General features: G+C 36.4%; 1 protein-coding gene across 10 annotated transcripts in view; it reads left to right on the top strand.

Annotated features, from left to right (window-relative positions):
- The window catches only part of LOC106884192 (SWI/SNF-related matrix-associated actin-dependent regulator of chromatin subfamily A member 5), a 37860-nt gene that overhangs the window by 3619 nt on the left and 11818 nt on the right, over nt 1-22423 (top strand). For 2 of the 10 annotated variants that reach the window (XM_014935432.3, XM_052972317.2), the window contains exons 2-16: nt 574-816; nt 2074-2249; nt 7081-7131; nt 8031-8081; nt 9310-9360; nt 14801-14901; nt 15515-15615; nt 16452-16631; nt 16758-16913; nt 17179-17310; nt 18331-18509; nt 18637-18773; nt 19776-19865; nt 20221-20342; nt 21460-21612. In XM_014935432.3, the coding sequence (XP_014790918.1) occupies nt 574-816; nt 2074-2249; nt 7081-7131; nt 8031-8081; nt 9310-9360; nt 14801-14901; nt 15515-15615; nt 16452-16631; nt 16758-16913; nt 17179-17310; nt 18331-18509; nt 18637-18773; nt 19776-19865; nt 20221-20342; nt 21460-21612 (1923 nt within the window). The remainder of the gene's footprint in view (nt 1-573; nt 817-2073; nt 2250-7080; nt 7132-8030; nt 8082-9309; nt 9361-14800; nt 14902-15514; nt 15616-16451; nt 16632-16757; nt 16914-17178; nt 17311-18330; nt 18510-18636; nt 18774-19775; nt 19866-20220; nt 20343-21459; nt 21613-22423) is intronic. The other 8 variants (XM_089362008.1, XM_052972318.2, XM_089362007.1 and 5 more) reach the window with 4 other exon arrangements.

Genomic DNA, 22423 nt, shown 5'->3' on the forward strand with positions numbered 1-22423 from the left:
TTTTTTATCCCTTTGTCAGTCTACGTTCTTTCCTTTCTTTTTTGCTGTCGGCATTGCTTCAATGTATTCGGGCCTTCTTTTTTTATATATATAAAAACCGGTTTCAATTAGACTTTCTGCATTTCCTCTACCTTACCTATGCAGACACATACAATGTGTGTGTTTTTAATAGCGGTTCTCAATGAGTTTGACATCATGGTGCACTTCTTATGTAAAGTTTAAAAGGAAACTTCGTTATATATAGCTCGGTTCTTATAATCAGTCACTGCCGAACCGCTAAGTTGCGAGGGACTAAACACACCAACACCAGTTGTCAAGCTTTTTGTTGTGGGGGGGGGGGGGGGGCAAACACAAACACACAACGGTCTTCATTCAATTTCCGTCTACCAAATTAACTCGCAAGGCTATCGTAGAAGACCCCCATCCAAGGTACCTTGCTGTGGGACTGAATCTGGAATCGTGTGGTTGGGAAGCAAACTTCTTACCACATAACCACCCTTGTTTAGTTTCTCCTCCCTTTACAAACTAATGTTGAATCAGCTTTTCATTTTTTTTTTTTTTTTTCATTGACAGGATGTAGAAGCTGAAGCAGAAGACAGTGAAGCAGAGGAGGAAGAGGAAGAAGAAGCACCTGCTGAAGAGGAAGATGATGAAGAAGAGGAAGAGGACGAAGCAGAAGAGCAAGGTGACGATGATGATGAGAATGAATCTGATCCGGAATATCTGGCAGATGGTGTTAAACCAGTGAAAGCACTCTTACTCAAGCAGCCACCCAAGAAGAATGGACAAGATGCTGAAGCTTACGAAGAACACATTGTACGTGGTCATTTTAATTTCATGTTGTTGTTTTGTTTACTTTCATTTAACATTTTGTGAACCATCGTTAGAGGTCTTTCTATTATCCATTCATTTGATTAACTGCCATTTCCAGTTGTGTTACTATCAGGGTACTTTTGTCTGGCAATACCAAGGCAAATTTCTTGCCAAAGTATGTGTGTGTGTGTCCAAGCAGGATTCTCAATGTGTCGTGATTTTAGGTGCAAGCATCAACCACAAGGTTTTGGATTCAGTCCAACTGCAGCACCCAGGGCCAGTGTCTTCTGCTATGGCCCCTGGCCTATTAGAGCCTTGTGAGTGGATTTGGTAAAAGGAAACTACATGTGTGTGTCTCCATGTCTTGATATAGCATGGGTAGTTGCATGCGAGTGTTGTTGTCAGTGCCATTGCCAATCTTCTGTGAAAACATGTGGCCATGCGGAAATATTGCCTTGCTTAGAAACAGGTGAGTGGTGGCTACAGGATAGCATCCAGCCATAGAAAATCTGCCTCGACAAATTCCGTCAGACCCATGCAAGCATGGAAAAATGTATATTACGATGATGGGGGTATCATTTAACATCCTCGTTCCATATTGGCATGAGCTGGAAGGTCTGACAGGAGCAAGATGCTCCAAGGACTGCATCATTCTCCACGATATACTTTGTCTGGTAGAGAAGCAAGGCCTAGACTTTTTACTGTTGTGGAAATTATTGGTGATAATTCTTCTTCAAAGTGACGAGTGAAGTTGCAGTTTGGGTGAACAAATGCAGTAGTTGAGATAGGCCTATGTTGTCGACTCTCTCTCTCTCTCTCTCACCTTTTTTTCTTCCTTTATGATTCTGTCCATTAGTTTGCATGTAATTGTTACTCTTGAATTGTGTATGCAATTATTTATTTTTGTTCAGGAGCCCGATTGGAGGGTAAAGTTGAATACAGAGTGGCCCAGGTCTAAGAAAGTTGATAGGAATATTGTGGTATACCCCTGGTGGTCAGCTATCATAGGGGAGACTCCCCTCTAGATTAAGTTAATAGGAAATTTAAATTCTAAATCAGAGTGAAAAGTAAGATGTACAGAATATTTAATATTTCTTTTTTTCTTTACACATTATAAAGATCTTACAGTTTTCAAAAAAGTTGATCTATCTTCGTAAACTTTCTCTGTAGTCTGTGTGGGTTGAATAGAAACTGTTACTTCTGAGCTAAGTTGACTGGATGTTTTTTTAACCTGCAGTTTTGTTACAATGTTTGTTTCAGCAAGCCGACAGGAGTAACCGGTTCGATTTCTTGCTGAAACAAACCGAGCTTTTTGCTCACTTTATGTCAACTGGTGGCCAAGGTGGAAAAGGCCCATCGAGTCCCCTTAAAATGAAACCTGGCCGTCCACGGCTGAAGAAAAATGACGAGAAAAGCAAGCTGGTTGCCATCGGAGAGTAAGTTTCGATTTTACTTTAATACATTTGTGTGCGTGTGTTTTTTTTTTTTTTTTGTGTATTTACTAACGTTTTACTACTACTTGTTGGGTGATTTCAGTTAAGTTTGGTTAATGTGAATTTTAATGATTTATCTTGCCAATAAATTAAAGGTTGCAGTTACTAGTGAACAATTGTGATGTGTTCAGCTGTAGTGTATTACTGATTTTTATTGTTTTTTTTCCCCCATTTATGTTTTCAAGTTGTGAACATTTTGTGTAAATCGATAAGTCAAAGGCATAAGCAAGCATAAAGAATGTTGGGCTTTCAGTTACAACTGTAACTTGGTAGTTCTCTAAGCATGTGAAGTATGAGTTGCGTCTTTGTTCTGGAAAATGTGATGGGTGGGGATAGATGTCGAAGATCCATTAAAACGTTTGAGACAGCCTCCTCCTCATGCTAGCATGTTTACTATCTAAGAGCTTCTCTCTTTCATTTTGTTTGCTCTTTTGTCATCATTCGTAGACTATTGTGGAAAACATGAGCCAAAACTATCTCCAATGATATTTCCATTAAACATGGCAGCAGGAACATGATCAAAGACTGGATTGTTCTAGGATTGAAAAGATGAAGAATTTAGGTGGCAAAAAGAAAAAATATAGTTAATGAATTGTACAGTCGTGAGTTTAATCAAATACTTGGTGTCTATATATAAAAGTATGAATGTGTATATCTGATTTTTTTTCCATGTTGGTTTGGATTGAATGTGTCTGTTCCAACACAACATCTTGCCATTTTTCAAAGTCTTTCATTACCTGAATAACTTGACAACATTTCCAATCCCTGCCGGGGTCTATGTCATGGTTTTTTAATGGCTGGAGATCCTTCCTAATGCCAACCACTTCACATTGTTGACCGGGTACATTTTATTGGGTCACGGGTACCAGAAAAGTTATCCACCTGGACAGAAGCATGACCTCCACCATGTATCCGTTTTTAAGATACTTGTGTGCACTTAATATGTATTTATGTATATCTTGGCTGTGTTCATCACTTTCTCATCTGGATGGACGTTTGCTTGCAGTGAAACTAGTATTTACTTTGCTGCTTGCAGCCTGATATCAATGCAGTTTCTTCATCTCCATCTGACAAGACTGTCTGATCTATAAGGCAGCGAACTGCATAAAGTCCTAGAGTTGGCTTTGGAACCACATCAGATAATTTGTTCAAATGAACTAAACATTGTTTAGCCCAAGTCGGCACTGAACAGGCAAGCCTACGATCATTGGTATTCCAGCTATAACCATCCTCTCTTTTTCTCTCTATTCTTAATTTGCGAATATAGTAGGAGATAATTTGAAGGAAATTTGGCTGCTAACTTTAGTAGGTTGAATAACCTCATAGAAGCTTTTCTTCTGTTGTCTTGTTACTGAAGTAGTTAGAGCATTAATAGGCTAGCCAACTTGTTTGGGCAGATAATCATACAATTTATTTAAAATGAAAATATATTAGCCCAGCAGTTAAGAATCCTGTAGCTAACATGCTTTGAATAGTTCAATTTTTTGTTATTATTTTTTTTTATGCATTAGACTTTTCTTATTGACTATCTTAAATTTTCAGCCTTGCTGAAGGGGGTAGGGGGGTCTCTTTTCAAGTGTTTTTCAACGAAAATTTTGTTTTTATATTTGATAATTGTTATTTGGTTTGTTGCAAGTCGGGGTTGAAAGAAACAAAATTGTGAATTGTGTGTATTTATTACTTTTCTGGTAAAAGCTAGATTCCTCCACAGAAAAATACTTAGGAATTGCATATTTTGTTTTGTTTTTTTTTTAAATTTTAGTTGTCATTTTTATTATTATTCATGTCGGGGGATATTTTAGTGTATTCATAGAACAATTCACCACATTCAGTTTCTGATTGTTTCAAACATAGCTCCGAACCACTGTACAATCTTTAGGAATTGCCTGGCAGTCAAGTCTGTTTCCTCCTGACAAAATGCCATGCAGTAATTAATTTAGCTCCTTTATGTTTTGAGTTCAAATCCTGCCAAAGTCGACATTGCCTGTCATTCTTCTAGGGTCAGTTAAAATAAAGTATCGGTCAAGTATTTCTATCCCACGAAAATGTGTGGCAGCCTTGTGCTAAGTTAAAAACAAGATTGTCCTTGCTATTAGTAGTTAATTTGTTGTTTTATAGCTATTAACTTTTGAATGCATGCATGTTGCCTAGGCTTTTGATAAAGCATGAAATCTCTTCCATTTTGGGTGAAAAAAAAATATAATTCAACCAAATACAAAATTAAAATGTTTATGTGCAGTCCACTTGCAGTGACTGAATGGTCAGCTTTTGTCTAAAGACCTGAAGAAAATGAACTCAAACCCAATCTTGCATTTTTTTTTTTTTTTTTTTTCCTCTCGTTAAATACATGTTAAGACAAACCTGCTGTGCTGTTCAGACAGTGAGACGAAATGCTTAATGAGCCTCTGAGGTTGAAATTAAGATTTTTTGATACAATGAAGAAGTTTTGCTGATTTTCAAGGAAAGTAAATTTGAATACCAACTGAAATGTCTTTTAATCTTGGTTCCATTCTTATTGTTATCTTTTACATCTACATTTTTTTGCTGAGGAATGTTGTTTTATCCAGTCTTCTGGAAAAAAAAAAATAACATTCATGGTTGAGTGATTTGTGTAAGCAAGGGTACTTGGTTTTTAAAATATTTCCTTTAAATTCACTTAACCCTTTAGTATTTAAACCAGCCAGATCTGGCCTCTCACACCTACCCTTCAATGTCATTTTAAAACTAAACAATCCCATCATCGAAATGTCAAAGCTACAAGATAATGCATGATTAATTCAAAACAATCATCGTCATCATCATCATCGTTTAACGTCCACTTTGCATGCTAGCATGGGTTGGATGATTTGGCTAAGGACTGGCAAGCCAGAAGGCTGCATCAGGCTCCAATCTGATCTGGCAGAGTTTCTACAGCTGGATGCCCTTCCTAACGCCAACCACTCCAAGAGTGTAGTGAGTGCTTTTACGTGCCACCGGCACGAGGGCCAGTCACACCACAGAGTAATCTAAAATGTTAAAACTCTTCTCAAGTAGTTTTGTCTTGCTCTGTATCAAAATGTTATTAGTTTTAATGAAAAGAATGATGCTGGTCTAAGAGCTCTCAGATGTAAGTCTCTCATCATTTAATGACCTATAATTTTATGTCATTATCAATTCTGTTGCAGACACTGAAAACTGCTTCTCTTTGGACTTCACTTTTACAATGTTCCTAGTAATAGCATCTCTTAAATCCATTCTTGGTGTACTTTTCATTGTGGTTAGACCTTGTGTTTAGAATAAAACCATAACATTTTGGTTCAAGTGGAGTCTCTGTTTTTTTTGTTTTTTTATGCCAGAACATGGAAAACAATGAATGCAAGAGCTGTAAACTATCTCAGCCGATCAGCTTCTGATTGTTATTCTTTGCTATTCCATTCTTGTATGGATTTGATGGGTCATCTCCAGAAGACCATCTTGCTACTATTTGCAGTCTTCTGTCACCTCTTTTCTTGGGTTAAGCATTCTGAGAACAGACATCATCACTTCCTCCCATCTCTTCTTTGGTCTTCCTCATCTCTAGGATTCCCCTACTTGGATTGTACGTCTTTTTTTTATTCAATTGTCGTCCTCCATTCCTTTCCAATCATTGGATAATGTGGATCATGTACCAATATGTCCATGCAAGTGCAGTCTCCCCTTCTGCAGCTGATCCTTTATAACCTACTCATTTGTGGTCCATCATTTATTTACGCTAACATCTGACATGAATATTTAAATTTATTTTGTAAGATTTTCGACATTAGTCTATATATACGTATATGCTAAATTTAAGAAAGGATACATAAATACATTCTACCAAAAAATGAAGAGAGAAATGATTATGTAGAAAAAATAGAAGCAAAATATTAATTTTGATGTGTAATATGTTTACATATCTCCATTTGGATTTTCTATTTTTCTAAAAAGATCATTTGTTCCTGTGACCAAACATAGTGAAATGAGACAGTAATGAAACTTGGTCTTTCAGATTGGTGTGATGGACTCTTAATTTTCAGAGACTTGAGTTCGAAACCTGCTTGAGTAATGGTGTTATTTGTATAAATATTTCTGTTATGTGTTGTTGGAAGTGATTTTATAGAGTTGAATATATTCATTTCTGTGGGTCACTTTTGTGTTGTGTGATTTTATGTACAATCAATCAGTAAAGTTCCCCACCCAATCAATACATTGTTGTCATTGTTCTGTGTATGGTTAATACCTATCTCCTGCAACTCCTTTATAGTGATTTAAACAACTGTATATATATATATATATATATATCGACTTTAAATAGAGCTCAAAACTGATCCATTGAAAATACTTTATTATAATAATAATAATGAAAATGACCTATGAACATTTCGATGCAATATCCAGAACAATTCATACATATTATAAAATATTATAAAATATGGGATACCACATCTCATCGGGGCCTTATTATTATTATTATTATTATTAGTAATATGCAGACAATAAAAATATATATATATTCTTGTATATATTTGGTCATTTCTGTCATGTGTATTGTCTCTCTCTCTCTCTTGTAATTAATGAGACCAACAAAAATTGTTGAACTTCCAGTTCTTTATATGCTTGTCAGATATGTCACAAGACGTGTGTGTGTGTACGTGTATGTACTGGAAAAAGATTAATGTTTCTGTGTCTGTAATAGATCTTTGTTGTTCCCACCATTCCAAAGTTTTCATGTGAAATGTTTCATTTATAAAATAGAAAATATTTCTTTCTATGACAGTGAAAAGAAACCAAAGACTGATGCTGTAAAATCAGATGCCCCAGAAGAAGAGTAAGTGCCATGTATGGTCCCATACAGTTTCCCTATTACTGCAGTGTTGTCCTAGTTGTATATATGGTCAGTGGAGTCCCCACCAACCACTGCAGTGTGATCTATACAGTTCCCATGTATGAAATTGTATAGTATTTTCGACGAATACGGTGTTGTTTTCATCATTCCGTATATGGTGAATTTAGTTGTCATAGTTACATTTATAATCACTACAGCTCACCTGTCATTGTAATGTTGTCGTAGTCACATGTGTGATCAGAACAGTTCACCTTCCACTGTAGAAAAGTAGTAGCTCCATATTTCTCACTCCTACATAAACCATTCCAATGCTGCTGTCCCAAATTTCTGGTCATTTCATCACAACCCTTCTCCGTAGTGTTTGGCTTTGAAGTCATTTTATCGTTCAATGCTTTTCTCTACAGTTCTACCTTTTGAACATCATTTTCTTAAGTCATTTATCCAAACAGATTATTGTCTTATTTCACTGCTTTATTTTATTATTTTTTTTTTTTTAATGGAGGAAGGGTTAATTTTTTCTATATAGTCATAGTTGTCTTTCTTTATTAGAATTTAAAAAAACTCATCTTTTTTTTTTTTTTTTGCATTGATTAGGTTATATCGATTGTGTTTCTCATCATTTCTATCTTTTTCTTTTTTTTTCTTTTCACTAATGACCTTAATTATATCAAAAGCTAGAATCAATTGTTCATTCAGCTGTCATTTCTTTACAAACTCAGCAGATATATTGAAAGACATGTTATGTATGTGTATGTATTGAGAAAAAAAAAACAAAATCTAAAAAGTGAATGTTTCCATGTTTGTTTGTGATAGATCTTTGTTGTTTACATTTGAAATGAATGCTTTGTTTATAAAATAGAAAATATTTCTTTCTATAACAGTGAAAAGAAACCCAACGCTGATGGTGTAAAATCAGACGCCCCAGAAGAAGAGTAAGTGCCATGTATGGTCCCATACAGTTTTCCCTATCACTGCAGTGTTGTGGTAGTTCTGCATCTGTATATGCTCGATGCAGTTCACCTACCATTGCAGTGATGTTATCGTAGGTTCTCTATGTGGTCAGTACAGTTTCTATACCACTTCAGTGTTGTCGGTAACTTCTATGGTCAATGTTGTGTCTCTTCTTTTTATACCACTCATTCTAATGCTGTTCTCTCATATTTTTCTGGTCATTCCATTGCAACCCTTCTCTGCAGTGTGTGACTTTTTACATAAAGTTACTTTATCAACTACTATTTTTCTCCACTATTCTTACTTTTAGTGCCAATTTCTAAAGTCACTTTCATACAATGTAACAATGTAGAGATATTGTCTTAGTGGTTTAGTTGTACATTTTTTTTTCTTTGATTGGGAATGGGGGAGAATTTTACTATAGTTTCCTCTTTAGTCAACCATGCTTTACTAATCTAATTTTTAAAGAACTGTGTCTATATTGTATATATTTGGTTATTCCATGATTTCTGTCTTAGCTCTATCTTTCCAAAGTGACCTACTCTTAGGCATCAAAAACTGGGCTCAATTATTCAACTTTCATAAGTTTTGCTTTTGAAATCTTTTCTTGATTGTAAAATAGAAATAGTTATTTCTCATGATTGTGGAAAAGCAGCACAAAGACTGCTACAGTAAAATCAGAAGCCTCAGGTGAAGAATGAGTTCTGTATATGGTCAATACAATTCACCTACCTCTGCAGTATTGTTACATCTATACGTATGGCTAATACAGTTTACCTACAACAGTAGTGATGTTGTTAGTCCATTAACCACTGCAGTGTTGTCATGGATATGAGTATTTTCAGTATAGTTACTAAAAAGGTACAATGTTCTCTTAGCTAATATATAGTTAATACAATTTCTTAATCTCTGCAGTAGTTTAAATTACTGCAACTCTTTCTCTATAATATACATGTTTTTTTATATATGTGGTCACTTCTATTGTGTTACTTCTATCTTTTACTAATTACCAATTCTTATACATCAAAAAGCTGGAATCAATTGTTCAACATCCAATTTCCTTTACATCCTTGACAATTATCTCGGTAGGCATGAATTATTAATTTTTTTTTTTTTTTTCTGCTTCCATATTTGTTTGTACTAGATCTTTGTTCCTGCCACTTTTTCCAATGTTTTGTTTGTAATGCGAAATATTTCTTTCTATGACAGTGAAAAGAAACCAACGACTGGTGATGTAAAAACAGATGACCCAGCAGATGAGTGAGTAAACCTTGTCCCAAAAAAAAAAAAACAAAAACAAAATAGAATGAAATCGGAACTTCCATCATCAAATATTCTTAATGGCAACTTTATTGCAGTTGATGCTACGCTACCTTCGTGAATTTATTCTCCTTCTCAACAGATTAATGATCTTATATATATATAACATCAGATTTTAAGATCATTAATTCATATGGAAGCAATTATTATTTGATTTGATTTTATTTATTTTTTAATATAGAAGTACAAGACAGGCCGAAGTCAAAGAATATACTTTGCTGGATTGTGTGTACATTTGTTGTTCATTTAAGCTTTTCATAGTACCTGAACTAATTGCTCAGTCTAGGAACCTTTATATAAGGCCATATATAATAGTATCCACTTATTCTGTACACCTGAAATTTCTGCGTTGTAATAGTGTGTATAAGGTTGATAACTAAAGTGTGTCTAGTGGTCAGAGAATGTGGCACTAATAGTCCAAGGTATGTTGTGGACTGCCTGTTGTGTGTGAGAGAGAGCTTTTGTCTCTGTGCAGGCTGGTGTGCATGTACACTCATATATGTATATATATATACACACACAAACACGTCTGGTGTTAGTCTTAGTGGTTTTGAAAACAAATTATCGTTTTTACGTCTGCTATTTTCCATGCTAGCATGGGTTAGAAGAGTACGCTTCAGCACAGCGTCTCACCCCCTTACGCTATAAAATTTCATTTTGGTTTTGAATTCTAGCTTTTGCTGATTGAAAGACTGTTGACTGTTGTTGTCAGACCACTTTTGGTTGCAACAAGATTTACCATTTTGCATGCTTCCATGGCATTGTTTACTTTTCTGCCAAATTCTGTGTGTAGTTTTCGCTCCTGCATTCTTTCTTTCGCCCATTTTTATTTTTGTTTTTTGTTTTTACTAATTTTTCAGATTTCTAAAATTTTATTTTGGTTAGCATTATTATTGTGTTACATTGCATTTCATTAACAATTTAATCTTTGTTCTTGTACTTCTCTATCTATCTTTATATGTATATGTGTGAAAATATATATATATATATATTCTCACAACAATTATCTTGCATGTAGTTCTTATTGAATGTGTAAGTTGTCACGTCATAGTGTGTGTTTGTGTATGTATATATGGGTATGCATGTGTGTGTACACTTATGTCTACACATGCTTGTGTGTGTGTGTGTGTATAGATATTATAATGTTTATATACATACACATGATCCAGCAGGGAATTTTGATAGTTTTGAATTTTCAAATGCTGTCAGGGAGTGTGCAAACGAAATACTGAAGAATATTACGGCTATTAGGAAGGCTGCAAAGAATTGTTGTTATTCTGCATCAAGACGTGTCTCTACACTGTGTAATTCAGATAATAATGTGCAAAGAATATTGCATTTTGAATTAAATTCTCTTATTCATAGAAGTATAAATTATACAAAAAAAAATTGAATCCATATGATAGAGGAAAGCCAGAAAAAGTTTGCGGAAATTATTTCTCATGAGCAGTAAAGTGCCTTTCTAGCTGTTAGGTAGCATAAATGGGCAAAATATATGCTACTAGTGGCACAGCAGTCCACAGTAGCTTTATGAGTGTTGCCTTCACTGTGAATGAATGTGTAACAATGTGGTGCTGTGACGTAAACATTAGTGTGAAAGACTGGTGTCTCTTTGAAGAGGGCAGACACATTGTGACTGAATTCTCATCATTGTGTGATTATGTTGTGTCAAATTGTGCCAGCTTCTTTTTCCCAAAATTGAATAGATTTGGCATTAATGTTGTTGTTGGCACTCCGTCGCTTACGACGTCGAAGGTTCCAGTTGATCCGATCAACGGAACAGCTTGCTCGTGAAATTAACATGCAAGTGGCTGAGCACTCCACAGACACGTGTACCCTTAACGTAGTTCTCGGGGATATTCAGCGTGACACAGTGTGACAAGGCTTACCCTTTGAACTACAGGCACAACAGAAACAGGAAGTAAGAGTGAGAGAAAGTTGTGGTGGAAGAGTACAGCAGGGTTCGCCACCATCCCCTGCCGGAGCCTCGTGGGGCTTTAGGTGTTTTCGCCCAATAAACACTCGCAATGCCCGGTCTGGGAATCGAAACCACGATCCTATAACCGCGAGTCCGCTGCCCTAACCACTGGGCCATTGTGCCTCCACTGTGGCATTAATACACAAGATGAAGCACACAGCCATGCAGCAAGAGCTTCTATGGACATTAGAATTGAAGAAATGTTTTTCAACCATGTCATGTCACAGTGCGATGACACGTAGCCTGCCTGCTCAGTTGTCTGATACTTCCGTTTCTGATGAGCTGCCACAAAAGGAAAATGCTCAATATTCCTCACATATCAGACAAATTGAAAGCTGCTATTTTGGGGGCAAAACCTCATTACATGACACAATAAATACCTGGCTACAGTGTATGCTTGCAGAAGAATGGGTAAACGTTTGGTTGGCAATATTCTAAAGACTAAATCCTGCGCAAAGTCTGCCTTGCCTTTCATCCTTTCGGGGTCATCAATATAATCAACCAATCCTTTCCCTTTAAATTGATGGCCCAGTGCCAAAATTTGAAGCAATTTTAAGGACTAATGAACAGTTACTTAGGTGTTATTTATGTGCTTGTAAATGGCACCCATTATTTTGTACATTCAGACAATAAAGTTGATAATATCTTCTATTTATTTACTACCATTTATAGGTTGTCAGATTTCTATGCTGGACCCTGTGTGTGTTTATACATATATATATATATATATGTATGTATGTATGTATGTATGTATGTATGAGTGTGTGTGTAAAATGTAAATTATAAGCTGTTTGTCAACTAGTTTCTATTAGAAAATATGAGATTTATTTATAATTTATTCAATTTTCATTATTACGTTCCGAGTTCATATTCCTGCTGGGCTCAACTTTGCTTTAAGTGATCGTTCCCTCCCTCTGATGTTAGTAGTATCATCATTATCATAGCAGTGGAGATGTGGAGGCTGTAGACAGTAGTTCTAGTTTGGCTGTGTCTAATTCAGAACTCTACTGCTCTTAAGTTTGACTTTTGTCTCTTCAGCACAATGTGAAATAAGTAGCAGTAATATACTGAGGTAGGACGATTGATATAAAGCTAATTTGTCTCACAAAATAATGTTGGCCTTGTGCCTAGTCAAAAGAATCAATTCTCTGTCACTTATTCTATTAGGTGAAAATCTTGAATATTAATTACAAATCAAAGAATTGTTGTTGCTGTTTAGTCTCAAATCAGCTTTGGTTGAACAGGCCTGTGGTCAAAACCTGGAACAGTCTTAACCATCCTGGGTCTATTTTTTTCCAGGAATATTGTACACTGATCCACTTTATCCAGTGGTGGTAAGGAATGGATTATGGGATATGTTTGGCTGCTATGTGTAGTGGGGTCAAGCAACCATGCAGAATCTTCCTCATTGGCTTGCAAATTCAGGAATGATTCTACCTGGATTTGATGACTTTATTACACAAGACACCTGAAAGGACAAATTGATCACCTTCACCGGTTTTAATGCCAGTTTTAAAACTGACTTCATAGTATCATACGTTTGCACCTTTAACTTCCTTTTTTTTCTTTATACCATGCTAGCATATGTTGGGCAAAGGCATTTTGTAGGCACATCGTTTTAAAGCTGAACACTTTCCCTGTTGCTAACCCTTGGCTATTTTGCAAGTAAAGGATTTACACAGCTTCAAGGTGATTAGTCTTACTCTTTTACTTGTTTCAGTCATTTGATTGTGGCAATGCTGGAGCACCGCCTTTAGTCGAACAAATCGACCCCAGGGCTTATTCTTTGTAAGCCTAGTACTTATTCTATCAGTCTCTTTTGCTGAACCGCTAAGTTACGGGGACATAAACACACCAGCATCGGTTGTCAAGCGATGTGGGGAGGGGGACACAAACACACACACACACACACACATACATATATATATGCATACATATATACGACGGGCTTCTTTCAGTTTCCGTCTACCAAATCCACTCACTGAACCCGGAACCATGTGGTTGGTAAGCAAGCTCCTTACCACACAGCCACTCCTATGCCTATTGATTCTACTCACAATTCAGTGTTCAGCCAGGGGTTATCAAAGATACCTGCCCAGAGTGCCATGCAGTGGGACTGAACCTGAAACCATATAATTGTGAAGTGAACTTCTTAACCGCACAACCATTCCTGTGTCTTTACCATAGCCTACCTTATTATTAGTTATAGGTTCCAGAAAAGCTATTTCGATTGCATGCTGCTCTACATGTCTATAAGCTCAATCTTATTACTGAGCCAATGTGGAAGCTTAAACTGCAAATTCTTCTAAAACTAGCAGCCAAATTTCCCCACATCTTCATCATTTAACATGTGTTCTCCATGCAGGCATGGGTTGGACGGTCTGACAGGAACTGCCTACACTCCAATTAGGTGTTTTTGGCATGGTTTCTATGGCTGGATGCCCTTCCTAATGCCAACCACTTTAGAAAGTGTACTGAGTGCTCTTTACATGGCACCAGCCCGGGTGATTTATGCATGGTACAGGTGCATTGCACCAGTACCCACAAGCCTGCTATACAAGGACCTTTCAACTTAGAGGGGGACTTGGATTTAGGGCCCATGGCTATAAAGGGCTACCATTGTGAAAAATTAGAAGACTGTAGTCCTATGTACACTGTGCCAGAAAGAAAAAGATGGGGTTGGTTATGGTTAGAACAGGTTTGATCATAGATTTGCTGTGAGGACTGACCTGGACTAAACGACAACAATTTTATTGTGAGTAACAAAATTAATTTTTCTTTGGTAAAGTAAGATATGTAGTAGGCAACTGAGGGGTCCTGTATGTTGTCACTCAAACCTGCTAGAAATAGCAGCCAAGTGTCCTTCGAATCAATCCTACTTTTGTGAAGAAATTTTCCATTCTGAGATAAATGGACATGTGCATATCACTAAGTGGGTGAGGTGCATTAATAAGTAAGAGTTAGGGCAAATGAAGAAATTATTAACATTTAGTTGAAAATATACTAAAAAAAAAACATTAACTTTGAGTTAACATTTTAATGCTCTCTGCATTAAATATGTTAACACTAATTTAACTGTTATCTTTTCATGCAGATGGCGCCTCTGAGTTTTTGTTTTTATATTCTAGAGAACTCTATTTTTCTATGCCAACCAGTGATACCTGCATTAAATATGTTAACACTAACTTAATTATTGCATATGTTGGCTGACTTTCCATAAAAATACCTTGTCAGAAATATTGCGTGTGGACTTAAGTCTTCATTATTATTTTTTTATTATTATTATTTCTGTGTTTTGTTGTCTATCAGTTTAATTGGTGTATTGATCATAAGAAAATCTCATACCTAGGGAGTGCTGCGTTTTATTCCCTTCATTTCATTTTATTCGATTTTATTTTGCAGCCATCGTCACCGACGTACAGAACAAGAAGAAGATGAAGAATTATTGATAGAAAGCAAGAAATCAGTCAATGTTGAAATTAGATTTGAAAAATCTCCATCTTGTAAGTTTTATTGTGTTTGCTGTCTTTATATTCTAGTGCCATGTAGAAAGCACCCTGTACACTCTGTAAAGTGACTGGCGTTAGGAAGGGTCTCTAACTGTAGAAGCCTTGCCAAAACAGACAATTGGAGCCTGGTGCAGCTCTAGCCTTGCAAACTCCTGTCAAAGCATCAATCCTGTGCCAGCATGGAAAACATGTTAAATGAGGATGAATAACGATGTGGCTGTGTGGTAAGAAGCTTGCTTCCCAACCACATGGTTCTAGGTTCAGTCCCAGTGCGTGGCCCCTTGTACAAGTGTCTTCTACTATAACTTCAGGTCAACCAGAGCTTTGTAAGTGGATATAAGATATAACTGAGAGAAGTCTGTCGTGTGTTTGAGTCCTTGTCTTGATATCATGCAACAGTTTAAAATAAGTTTCACTGTCATACAAGCTGTGCCCTTTGTTCCCAGTATTCCATGAAAGCGTTTCCAGCTGTAGAAAATCTGTCTCAACAAATTCCAACTGACCCATGCGAGCATGGAAAAGTAGACTTTAAATCGATGATGATGACATTGACAACAATTAGGTATGACATATATATATATATATAACATTGTCTTTTTGTTTTTAGATGTTCACAATGGTGAGTTGAGAGATTATCAAATAAGAGGATTAAACTGGATGATATCACTGTATGAACATGGTATTAATGGTATTTTGGCTGATGAAATGGTAAGTTGATGGTTTTTGGCATCGGTCTGTACATTTAAACCTTTTTGATACCAAATCACCCGAGACTCCTTGTGGTTCTGTGATATGAATGTCCTGTCTTAAAGTAGTCCAAATGAAAATCTTGCATCAAAATTTCATGTTAATCTATGTTCCTGCACCACCTAGATAATGGTCATTTTACTAAATTCTTCTTTTCAAAATTAGTTCAAAGGTAGTTTTATTTCAACAAAATATGGTAACAAAAAGATATTGGAAGATGTGCACGAATTTTTAGTTAACCCTTGTTTCATGTGTTTTAGATAATTGAAAGTTTTTCCTTTCATAAGTCCCAAGTTGCTCTAGTAGTTGTAAAAAAAAAATTGGGTGTGTGTATCATATATGGTGCCTGAATGCCAGGCAAATACATCCTGTGTATTACAAGTGAAACAAAGGGCAGGACAACCTGGCTGCAACCACCTCTGGCTCTGTAGTTCAAATGTCATGTTTTCAAAGGTTCTGAATTAAAATCTTCCTCAAAACCTTAGTCACAATTTATGTTCCTAACACTAGCTTAATGACAACTAAGTTATTTTACTAATTTCTTTGTTATATTTAAAATTAATTAAAAGAAACACAGAGCATCTCAACAGAAATAGGGTAACAAAACGGTTAAAGTATGTGTTTGTATTTGTGTTGTAGTCTGCTATTTTATATTTTGTTTAGATTGAATAAAATTGATTGGTGTTCTGTTTTTATGAAAACCTACATGAACATTCTTAGTTATAATACTCATCATAATATATTTGTTATCATGTTTAAGACTTTTACTAGTTCCAGTCATTGATTTTATTTTGTAGGGTCTTGGAAAAACCTTACAGACTATCGCTCTGCTCGGTTACATGAAACATTATAGAAATATCCATTCACCACATTTAGTAATTGTCCCAAAGTCAACTCTGGCAAACTGGGAAAATGAATTCCTACGTTGGGTCCCTTCCATCCGAGCTGTCTGTTTGATAGGAGACCAAAACCAGAGAGTGAGTATACCATCTCTGTTTTTCCATCTTATTTCGAAATATATCATTAGATATCTGTTTATGCCTGTGAATTACATCATGACCTTGATCTCCAGTTTGCTCATCGTTAACTATTGTATATTCCAGGCCACTTTTATTCGTGATGTATTGATGCCCGGTGAATGGGATGTGTGTATTACATCTTACGAAATGGTTATCAGAGAGAAAGCAGTTTTCAAAAAATTTAACTGGCGCTATCTCGTGATAGACGAAGCCCACAGAATAAAAAATGAAAAATCGAAGGTAATTTTTATTTTGTTTTAAATTAGCTTAAAAGCTGCATTCCATGTGGACTCTTGAACTAGCTCCTGTGGCAGACTACCTGGGCTGGTTGGGCCCAAAACTAAAATGAACAATAATAATAATGCCTTTGTTGGTCCCTTACCAATATGGTATTACTTTAATTTCAGTTTCTTACCCTAACCCTAACCCTATGTTTTTTTTTTGTTTTTTTTTTAATTTATTATCTTCTTTAGAAAATATATATGCATAAATGTTTTGTTTCCAGCTTTCAGAAATTGTGCGTGAATTTAAATCCACAAATCGTCTCCTGCTGACTGGCACCCCACTACAAAATAACTTACATGAACTTTGGGCTTTATTGAACTTCCTGTTACCTGATGTATTCAATTCATCAGAGGTGAGTTCTTGGGTTTTATTTGATTTCATTTTAACACAAGATTCATCAGTCTATCTCTCTCATTGTTATTGTTACTATTATTAAGATGATGAGCTGGCAGAATTGTTAGCACATAAGCTGGTATTTGGAACATAAAATAGCACAAAATTCTGAAGGTTTTAATTTAGATCATTTTAAAGCAAGGGGTTTGTAATGTAGAATTGGGGACATTCTCAGGTGGATTAGGACCAATAGAATAAACACGTTTGTAATTATATTGTCTGGCATTGCTAGTAGTTTTCCTATAGTGAAGTTACGATGAAAATGTTTCAGTTGTGACCTTTCCGTCTTTTAAAGGCTACTTTGGTCAAACATTATCTAAATGTGTCCAAGTGGTGGTGCTTATGTCACAGCTTTGCATAATGAGTATGACGTGTTGGTCCAACATATTGAAGCAGTGCTTCACAAGCAGACATGTTATGGAATAATGAAGAGACTTTAATCATACTGGGCACAAGGTAACCCCACTGGTGCTGGTGCCATAATAAAATACATTCTGTGAAGTGGTTGGTGACAGGAATGGCATCCAGCTATTCAAACCAAACCAGAAATTAAATATGAGATCCAGGTCACGGCAGTAACTCCTAGACTTGGACTGCAGCAACCTATCCAACCCATGCAAGCATGGAAAGTAAGTCATGAGGAGGAGGATGATGATCATCATCATCATTCATACTGTGATTTTGTATTAATCTTGTACTTAAATAAGTGAAATGTTTAACCCCAGGTGGTCCTGATTTGAGTAGATCAATAATCAGCAGTGTTCTGGCCATGACCATCTCACCTTAGTTTCTGACTTCATATCTAGGATTATGTATATTTTTAAGATGGTAGTGTATGAGTCAAGATTTGGCTGTTATTTCTAGCTGCTCAGGTGGCTGTGTAGTTCTCCTTTTGGTTTGTTGAGTATAATGTTGTTCACTGCTTTAGTTGCACCCAAACAGTTGTAAAACAACCCTTCAATTTTGATTTTATTTTTAGGACTTTGATGCTTGGTTCAACACCAATAACTGCTTCGGTGACACTCAACTTGTGGACAGGCTTCATGCTGTACTCCGACCCTTTTTACTCCGACGTATTAAATCTGACGTCGAGAAAAGACTCTTGCCTAAAAAGGAGACCAAGATTTTCATTGGTCTCAGTAAAATGCAGCGAGAGTGGTGAGTTCCAATATTCTATGAAAATATCTCTGGCAAAGGAAAATATTTCCTTGCTTGGAAATAGATGAGGACAGGCAACAGGAAGACTTAAAGTATTAAATCCTATCTTTTTCTTAAACTTCTCCAGGTATACCAGGATATTGATGAAAGATATCGATGTGGTCAACGGAGCTGGAAAGTCCGACAAGATGCGGCTACTGAACATTTTGATGCAGCTGAGAAAGTGTTGCAATCATCCTTACTTATTTGACGGAGCTGAACCAGGTAGCTACGTATTTCCTGCTCTCAATCTTCTCTTCTATTCACTGTGTGAAAGCACATTCTTCTGTTTTAATTGTTCTTTGGTACAAACACAAAAAATACCATTAACTCCCGTGCAGGCGGCACGTAAAAAACATTTTTTTGAGCGTGGCCGTTGCCAGTACCGTGTGACTGGCCTTCGTGTCGGTGGCACGTAAAAGCACCCACTACACTCTCGGAGTGGTTGGCGTTAGGAAGGGCATCCAGCTGTAGAAACTCTGCCAGATCAGATTGGAGCCTGGTGCAGCCATCTGGTTTCACCAGTCCTCAGTCAAATCGTCCAACCCATGCTAGCATGGAAAGCGGACGTTAAACGATGATGATGTATACTATTCCTCTTGATTTATGTATTTATTTTATATCGCATTTAAAGAACAGCATTGTTGGTTATGGGTTTCCAGTAGGTGAATCACCGACTCACTGCATTCTAACGAGGAGGGTGGCAGGAGTTTGTCTTTGGAAATACTACCCAGATGATTGTTTTCACACACTTTTATTGCATGTGTATATGTTCTTTAACAAGAATAGTATTGACAGTAACTTCGAAGTTTTGCCCAGTCTGATGGCGGCTCAGCTGGCCAGAACTCCAAAGACAGTAAGAATTGGGTGCACATTGTTACCAACAGAGCATAACATCCAATAGTCTGTTACATACAGTAATATATAGACACACAGAGTTTCTGCATTGTTTCTGTCTACTAAATTACCCTCATCAAGCATTGGTTAACCCAAAGTTACTGTAGAAGATGTATGTTATGCAGTGTGGTCAAGCTTGTTGACACATGCTTAGTTATTCATGCCTGTGCCAACAGATAAACAACCTGCTTGCTCAAACAATTCCTCTACTGATGCCTAGATCCAAAGAGCAATCCAACACCAGATTCTTGTGTTATTTTACCTTTATAAATGTTTCTGTGTCTATTTCTGTCCTTGCATGTTACATTTTGTTTCTCTCTTGTACTTCAGGCCCCCCATACACAACTGACAAACATTTAGTAGACAATTGTGGTAAAATGGTCATCCTCGATAAACTGCTGCCAAAACTTCAGGCACAAGGTAAGAGACAGTTTTCTATTTCTATTATGTTGGCCTCTGTTGTGTGTGTGTGTGATAGATTTGTTATTTATCAACCCTGACTGAACGGGTCTATGGTAAGAGATATTTAAACGATGCTTGTTCTTTCTGTGTTTCAGCTATAATGTACCCAGGGGTGTATTTGTGTTGGGTACACGTCTCTCTGCTGTTTTTGTAGGACCTTGCAGAAACTGAAACTAATCACTAAAGCAAAATTTTCGAGTTCATGTATTTTTTCTTCTTGTTTTGTGATCTGAATGGAAACATCTCAAATAATGAAACCCCATTTTTCACAAGCTGTTTATTAATGCTTCCCTTTGTACTTTGGTAATTTCAGGATCACGTGTACTTGTATTCAGTCAAATGACGAGAATGTTGGATATCCTTGAAGATTACTGTATATGGAAACAATACAACTATTGCCGTTTAGATGGTCAGACACCACATGAAGACAGACAAGTTAGTCCTCTTGTTCTTTTTCCCAATTTTGATGAGAGAATCAATTTGTAACTTAAAAAATCTATCCTTGTTTTGAAATGAGTCAGACTGACCCAATGCCATCCCTAGTTAACACAGGCAGCATAATAGAGGAGATAAGAGAAATCCACTACTATCCTTAGTTACACAGTCAGTAGAATACAGTGAAAAGATAATACATATATACTGCAGCTGATAGGATGGGTGTATAGATGTAGTTTAATCCTAGATCAGGTCTATAATCAAAGATATTTCATTCTTGACTGGAAAAAAAGGAGGGATAGGGTGTGGTTTGAGAGAAGTTTAACTACTGTTCCTAGCATGCTAACTGATCCCATAGAGACTCCTTCATTGCCTTAGGGTAGTGCAGGGGTTAAGGAACTTTTTTAACCAATTAACCCCAAAATATATTTATTTATGCTGACGTTACCTTCTTGATTCGAAGGGAAGAAAATCCTAGATTCTTTGAATTCAAAAGGTTGATTGAATCTATTTATATGGAGAATACAATTATAAATATAAAAAAGTATAAAATAAATAAATGTCCTCATTATGAAACAAAAGGATTTTTCTAGAAACTTTTTCAGTTCAGGTTTTGGGGAAATGATGTTTCATTTTTGTTACAATTATATCAGAATTGGGGCATTTTGATGTCAGAGCAATTTGGATGCAGTCATCGAGGTCCAATAGATTTCATTAAAGGGTTGAATTGAATTTAAATTTAAATACTTAAATTTACTTAAACAAAGCAAAAACATGTGTCAAAAAATTAGGTTGAGGCATGTAATAGACAACTGACAAATATGTTTAGTCACTTGACAACGCCTTAGCAACCAAATCGTTTGTAGTTCAAAATGATGTGACGTCTCCTAAGCACATCCATTAAATTGGACAGATGCAGTGATGTCAAGAAAAATTTTGTCATAACAAGGAACACGTTTTTTATATTACCCCCAAGTATTTCTTTTTTACTCCATTTAGGGTAATTTACCCCGGTTTGCTGACCCCTGGGGTAGTGTAATTTTTAACTTGTTATTTTTTGAGATGTATTCTATTACCATCATAAGCATTGAATGTTTTGTTTGCTTCTCTTTTACAGGTATCTATCAACGACTTCAATGCCCCAAACAGTCTAAAATTTCTATTTATGTTGAGTACGAGAGCCGGCGGGTTGGGCATTAACTTGGCCACCGCTGATATTGTCATTCTTTTTGACTCTGACTGGAATCCACAGGTCGACTTGCAAGCCCAGGTTTGTAGCCTCTGTTTGTTTTTTTGTTTTTTTTGCCCATCTTCATCATCATCGTCGTCGTTTAACGTCCGCTTTCCATGCTAGCATGGGTTGGACGATTTGACTGAGGACTGGTGAAACCGGATGGCAACACCAGGCTCCATCTTATTTATTACAAATAAAAAGAAATAATTTATTATGATTTCTTATATAGGCAGCACATTATCAGAATCTATGGCAGGGTGGGGGGTGGGGGATCAATTACATCAACCACAGTATCTAACTGGTACTTGTTGACCCGGGACAACTGAGGCAACTCAGAACATAAAAGGGTTGAAACAAGCAACATAGGCACAAGGCCAGAAATATGGGGATAGGTAGTAATCAACTGCAGAAAGATGAATGGCAAACTTGATTTCAACAGGGTTTCAACTCAGGACATAAAAAGCTGAATGAAATACTGCAGAACATTGCACTAATGATCCTGCCAATCCACTGCCCTGTATAATTATAATGATGATTTATTATACATTGACAAGGCCTAAGATTTCTGAGTGGGGCCTGATAGGATGTGATGTTAATGATTTCCCTTGTGTTAACATTTACTCTTCCATGTTCACCAATATATATAAATATAAGTGGGACTAAATTAATGTCTAACATTATTTATATAGTCTGTTTGATATTTTTGGGGGTCAAACCCAACCCAAGTTAACTATCAATTCCATCTGCCAGCTATTTGCTATGAACAGATGACAACAAAATATACTTGTAAAATAGGGGTGCATCTTATAGGCTTGCAGTATGGTTTATAGGGAGAGAAGAAATAAGA

This window comes from Octopus bimaculoides, chromosome 13 (genome assembly GCF_046866305.1).
Source record: "Octopus bimaculoides isolate indiv1 chromosome 13, ASM4686630v1, whole genome shotgun sequence".
Classification (NCBI taxonomy): Eukaryota; Metazoa; Mollusca; class Cephalopoda; order Octopoda; family Octopodidae; genus Octopus; species Octopus bimaculoides.